At 35.4% G+C, this 6,790-nt stretch overlaps 1 protein-coding gene and 1 pseudogene across 1 annotated transcript; one reads left to right on the top strand and one right to left on the bottom strand.

Annotated features, from left to right (window-relative positions):
* LOC104735505 (cyclic nucleotide-gated ion channel 18) lies at nucleotides 3,220-6,239 on the top strand. Its single transcript, XM_010455315.2, has 7 exons — nucleotides 3,220-3,802; nucleotides 3,984-4,196; nucleotides 4,279-4,589; nucleotides 4,676-4,787; nucleotides 4,884-5,120; nucleotides 5,214-5,608; nucleotides 5,682-6,239. The coding sequence occupies exons 1-7, from the start codon at nucleotides 3,341-3,343 to the stop codon at nucleotides 6,088-6,090; spliced, it is 2,139 nt and encodes a 712-aa protein (XP_010453617.1). The 5' UTR covers nucleotides 3,220-3,340; the 3' UTR covers nucleotides 6,091-6,239.
* The window catches only part of LOC104735504, a 1,992-nt pseudogene continuing 1,658 nt past the window's right edge, over nucleotides 6,457-6,790 (bottom strand).

The raw sequence follows: 6,790 nt of genomic DNA, 5'->3' as shown, positions 1-6,790 counted from the left end.
TTTTCTTGTATTTATCAAAATTAACGTAAGATCGTTGTGACACTTTTTCACGCTGATTAATGAATATTTACATGTTTTTATAATATTTAGTAAAGAGAAATTAGTGTATATATCTTTTATATATAAAAAAAAATATATAGTTTCTAAAAAATGTGTTAACCAATCCATGATTGAATGTATGTCACAATTAGCTGTTACGTAAGAGTAAGACCATCTGTAAAAATTTATGGATCAAATTTTTTTTTTACAAGTTTTAGTGAACAAAAAATAAAGAAAAAAAATGTCAGAGATGGAAGAAAGAAAAATATAGTAGTAGTAGTAGCTAGGAGGAGATAAAGAAAAATATTAATGGGAGATGGGTGGGGAATGAATAAGATTGGTGTCTTCTTCACTTTTTTTGTTCTTTCTTTCTTTTTTTATTGTTTGTTTGATAGTACCAAGAGATTCTATTCTATTTCATTCTTTGATGGTTTATCTTAGGGGTATATTACGTTACGTGTGTGACCTGTTAGTTCATCCTCTCCAACTCGCAAATCCACAAAAATTATTCACATCATATAGCTATAGATTATATACTATTCAAGGATATTTTTTAAAACATATCTTTTGATTGTATTTGATTTGATATATGACTTAGAAAATCTTTGGACACGTGTGTATGTACAGGATATAGGTGCAAGGATTCTTCTAGTGTGTGGCACCACCTTCAAAACTTTTTGTCAAGACCTAACTCTTACCACTTTGAAAGCAGCTTATCTTATTTCTTTTTGATAATACTAATTGATAAGCGAGTGCTTTAAAACTTCACAAAACTGCAATCTACTTTTTTTATTATTCAATAAAAACAATATATATGTACAAGTCTTTTTCATTTGGGTCCCAAATGATTGAAATGTTCACGATACATTTCCTCTTGTGTCCGTCGTTAGCAATTATGTAAATCAAACAAAAAGGAAATTTGTTGCTTCCTTGAATGGGATGTGGGAACCCTTTGCCATCTTATTACATGTTTATAATCATTTATTTTTTTCTAATCTGTTTCATAATAAACACCAACGACTTTATTGGTAAGAAAGATCAACAAGAATAGTAGTTTATATTTATTTCCTTTATTCTGAAATAACCAGTTTTTTCTGGACGAGGGCAAATTTGTGTTCCTTGTATTATTAGTAAAGACATCTTTCATATAAACTTGTATTTGCATTGTCTATGAATGCTACTTTAAGTTTTTTTCCTGAATTTTGTTGATTTTCTTTTGTCTTTAACTAAAATAAAACAACAACAAATAGAGTATTTTTCGTATAGTCTACTCAACATGAAAAAGAAAAAAGAATAATTCACAAGAGTGTAAAACTTCTTAATTAATTATGGTTATTATAGAATAATCATAGTGGCAAAAGGTGGAATAAAGAAAAAGGAACTGGATCCCGTCAGATTCTATATTTTAACATTTCTAATTTACATTTCAAATCTGCCACACGTGGTCATACTTAATAACAGCCATCATCGAATCAGAAGTAATTAATTAGTCGATAATAATGTTTAACCAAACATCGTATCTGTAGATCCATATGCATGATTAATCCCCAGTTGGAATAACATCATTGTTTCATAATTACATTTAACAAACACATAGATATAAAAATCATATACTGTATATGTTAATTATCGTTATTTCTCTCTATTAAAATTTAACTACTTTGTGTCAGATGGAATAAATAAGAAATAAATCAATTTTAGGAGGCAGCTAGCTAGCTAATATTATAGATCGATCATTCTTTCGAAACCGTTAACCTAATCATGTTTTACATGCANCCTTCCTTCTTTTTTTTTTTTTTTTTTTTTTTTTTTTTTTTTTTTAATATATGTTTGGGAACAGGTTATGAGATATATTCATTGGTAATAATTATTTCGAATATGCTAGCAATTAGTCTTTTAGTAGTATACTAGTATGAGATTTATATATTGAGATCTATTATGAATAGGCTAAATTGGTGTATACATATTTGCCGGTATAACTTACATTTTTGCATGGGATATAAAGTATCTCGAGCGACACTTGTTTTCGTTTTATTTTCCACCTCGTAACGTATAAAAAAGGTCAATGATAATTCATTTAATAGTTTCGCTCAAATAATAGCACTTAAAAAGATTTGGGTTTACTAGCCAGTACCCAAACACATTAAAATAAAAATAAAAAATCGAATTGGACACTAAATTCAAGCACTAAATACGTCATTGTAGTTAGAGGAAACATATATATAAGCATGTATTTTGTTTGATCTCCTTGGAAGCTTTCAAAATATATAATACTATATATATATATAAGCTAGCAATAGTGGAAGTGGTTTTTTGGTAGTGGAAAAGTTAGAATGATATGATGGAGGTTGTTGTTCCTTTTGTGTGTGTGGATAAACATTATGTTTCCCTGACGTGAATTTTTAAATTTTTTGGTTTTTTAGTATTCATTTTTTTTTTCGTTATGATTCCTTTTTAATATTCGCATCATTGTTTCTAAGTATTTCTTATTCCCTTTTTGTTAATTTTTATAGGTAACACACTATCTTATTGTGCCAACTGCCAACATACATGTACACTATCTTCTCCCACTAGCATATATTGTCGCAGAATGTTTGGTACGCGTGCTCCTTAATTATATCCTTTGTTATTTTTACAAAATCTATTTTCTATGCGTAAGACAATTTTTATAATTTTTGTCAATAATGGAAAAAAAAAACAGTGTAAAAAACTAATAATCACGGTTTTGTATGCTGAAAAAAAATATAATAAATCTAGCTAAGTGGTATTTATTAGCTCATACAAATTCAATTATCCCACATAAGTGAATTTTCAACATTACCAAATACCAACTAACTCTTCTCTCTTTTTATTTCTTTCTTCTCTCATGTCTAAAATTACATGACGGCCCGGTCTATAAACTATTGGGCCAGGTAGGTCCAACAGTGAACGACAACAAAACGTTAAGCCAATTGGAAGTTTCGGGAGGCAAAAGAAACGTGTGCTGTTTCGACAACATAAAAACTGCATAAACAAACGAGACCTTGTAGTTTACATAAATACCCTCACTCTCCCATCGTATTTTCGGAGAACTACCCTCCACCCCTATTTCCATGGCCCTTCTCTCAGTTTTCCCGCGAGAAATCCTCTCCTTCTTCCAAAATCATCAAAAACAAAATGCAAAATTCAAAAAAAAAAAAATCACGACACGACGCAACGCAACTGCCCCTAGCCTCTCTCAATCTCAATCTCTCTCTCTCTCTCTCTCTCTCTCTCTCTCTTAATGCGGAATCCGATTTAACACCGGAATCCGCCATGGAAGATGAATAAGATCCGGTCTCTCCGCTGCCTCCTCCCGGAGACTATAACCTCCGCCGCCTCTAATCGAGGATCTGAAAACGGTAGCCAAATCAGCCTCTTTCTATGGCGGCATCAGATCCTGGACCCGGACAGCAACATCGTCACCTATTGGAACCACGTGTTTCTCATTACTTCCATCCTCGCTCTCTTCCTAGATCCTCTCTATTTTTACGTCCCTTACGTCGGTGGTCCGGCGTGTCTCTCCGTCGACATCAGCCTCGCCGCTACAGTCACCTTTTTCCGTACCGTCGCTGATATCTTCCACCTATTGCACATCCTTATGAAGTTCAGAACTGCCTTCGTCTCCAGGAGCTCTCGTGTTTTTGGTCGCGGTGAGCTTGTTATGGATTCTAGAGAGATCGCTATGAGATACTTGAAAACAGATTTTCTCATTGATGTAGCTGCCATGCTTCCCCTTCCTCAGGTTCGCTTTATCTCTTACAATGTAGCTTCGAAATTGGTAGTTCTAGGCTATGAGTTTGCGATTAGAGCTCAGAAACCAAATTGGTAATTCTAGGATTAAAGAATATAGAGAGATGTGTACATCTGTGTTATACCATCATGGGAGCGTCTCATGCTTGTTCTGACTTAACTTTTGATCTCAGCTTGTTATTTGGCTAGTAATTCCAGCAGCCACAAACGGGACTGCTAATCATGCCAATAGCACTCTAGCACTTATCGTTCTTGTTCAATACATTCCAAGATCATTTATCATATTCCCTCTAAACCAAAGGATTATAAAGACAACCGGGTTTATCGCCAAGACTGCTTGGGCAGGAGCTGCATATAACCTCCTTCTCTACATCCTCGCTAGTCATGTAATTTTTCTCTGTTTTGTGTGTGTGTTTTTCTTTTATATTTCTTCAGTTAAAGTTGCTGAGGATCTCTATTTGTGGGCAGGTGTTAGGAGCAATGTGGTATTTATCATCAATTGGGCGGCAGTTCTCGTGCTGGTCCAACGTATGCAAGAAAGATAACGCACTGAGAGTTTTAGATTGTCTTCCTAGCTTCTTGGACTGCAAGAGTCTGCAGCAACCTGAGCGACAGTATTGGCAGAACGTTACTCAGGTTCTTTCTCATTGCGATGCTACAAGCAGCACTACCAATTTCAAGTTCGGTATGTTTGCTGAAGCCTTTACCACTCAAGTTGCCACCACAGATTTCGTTTCCAAGTACTTGTATTGTCTTTGGTGGGGTTTAAGAAATCTAAGGTATAACAACCTTTTCAACCAAAAAAGTTCTAGTCTCTATCTTAGAATGTGTTCCTCTGTTTCTAACACCATTTTTGTTTCAACAGTTCTTATGGCCAGAATATAACCACAAGTGTATATCTTGGCGAAACCCTTTTCTGTATCACAATCTGTATTTTTGGGTTGATTCTCTTCACACTCCTGATTGGTAACATGCAAGTAAGTTTCAAAGCTTATTTCATATGACTGCGAAACTTTTCGATACAGAGACATTGTTTTGGTCATTCTAATCTTGATTTTTGACTTGGTGGAAAGTCTTCTTTACAATCGATGTCTGTAAGAGTTGAGGAATGGAGAGTTAAGCGAAGAGACACTGAAGAATGGATGAGACATCGTCAACTACCTCCAGAGCTTCAAGAACGTGTCCGTAGATTCGTTCAATATAAATGGCTTGCAACCCGAGGTGTCGATGAAGAATCAATCCTGCAATCTTTACCTACAGACTTACGCCGTGAAATCCAACGTCATCTCTGTCTCGCTCTTGTCCGCCGGGTACATACATCAAATTTGTCCTCAGAACAAAAAAAACAGTTGTGGGTTTGATTGTTTCCCAGATCAGAAATCATATGGTTTTGCTAAGTGCAGGTCCCATTCTTCTCTCAAATGGATGATCAACTTCTTGATGCTATATGCGGATGCCTTGTCTCGTCTTTAAGCACAGCCGGGACTTACATATTCCGTGAAGGTGATCCCGTGAATGAGATGCTATTTGTGATCCGAGGACAAATAGAAAGCTCAACAACAAATGGAGGAAGATCTGGTTTCTTCAACTCCACTACTCTAAGACCTGGAGATTTCTGTGGGGAAGAGCTTCTTACATGGGCTTTAATGCCAAACTCTACACTCAATCTTCCGTCTTCAACCCGAAGCGTCCGTGCCCTCTCTGAGGTCGAAGCCTTTGCCTTAAGTGCAGAGGATCTTAAGTTCGTTGCTCATCAGTTCAAGCGTCTCCAAAGCAAAAAACTGCAACACGCTTTCAGGTAAACGATACACATCTTGATATGAAAAGATCCAGGACAGAGCTAAATTAAGTTTCATATGTCCATTTTTCAGGTACTATTCACATCAGTGGAGAGCATGGGGAGCATGTTTCGTCCAATCCGCATGGAGAAGATACAAGCGAAGAAAGCTCGCGAAAGAGCTCAGCCTGCACGAGAGCAGTGGATACTATTACACAGATCAAACAGGTTACAATGAAGATGATGAAGAAGCTGGAGAATATTACTATGGAAGCGACGGTGAGGATATGGAAGGCCTCTCAAAGGACAACACAAACAACAATCAAAATCTTGGAGCAACAATCTTGGCATCTAAATTTGCGGCAAACACAAAAAGAGGCATAAATCAAAAGGCTTCAAGTAGTAGTACTGGTAAGAAAGATGGATCTTCAAACAGTCTGAAGATACCTCAACTATTCAAACCAGATGAGCCTGATTTCTCAATAGACAAAGAAGATGATTAAAAAGTGTAGAGTTTTGGTGTAATAAACTTTGTGAAATGTTTGGTTTTAGATGGTAAATAGTTAACTAGGAACCCCATGATTATTTCAACTTCAAACGCTTTTCTTTTTCCGTTTCGGTTTGAGGATGTTAGGTATAGCAAAAGAGTGTAGAGTACACAATACATTGTTCTTAAAATGTTTGTATGATTTTTTTCTTCTTATATCAGATACTGTCTTTGGATACAAACTCACTATGAGATCATTTAAAAGAACAATAAGGTAATAGCAACTTGTGAAATTGATCATACTCGGAGGAAAAGAAGAGTCTCCTATTGACACTAAATCTGAAATTTTTCATATTGACTAAAACCAAACCCTAGAATTAGAATACCAAGATATATTCTCTTAACTTATTTATTATATATAAATTCTACCAAGAAAAAAAAAACTTATTATAAACCAGCTTTTCAACAGAACAGGCATTTTTATTGGTTTTCATTTCGGTTATCCAATCCTCAGTCTCTTTGTTTATCACTAGACAACTCACTAACATCATCGGGCTCTCTACTCTTGCATAACTCTTCAAGAAGAGAATTCAGATTCTTCCAAGACGAACCAGCTGTCTCTAGAGCCAAAGCTTTTTTTGCCATTTCCGCATACTCTATCACATTCTTCCTTGCGGTCTTCCCCATCACTCCTTCCATTAATTCTTTAACCTAAA

Source organism: Camelina sativa, chromosome 13 (genome assembly GCF_000633955.1).
Source record: "Camelina sativa cultivar DH55 chromosome 13, Cs, whole genome shotgun sequence".
Classification (NCBI taxonomy): Eukaryota; Viridiplantae; Streptophyta; class Magnoliopsida; order Brassicales; family Brassicaceae; genus Camelina; species Camelina sativa.
This window is presented reverse-complemented; position numbering and strand designations above follow the sequence as displayed.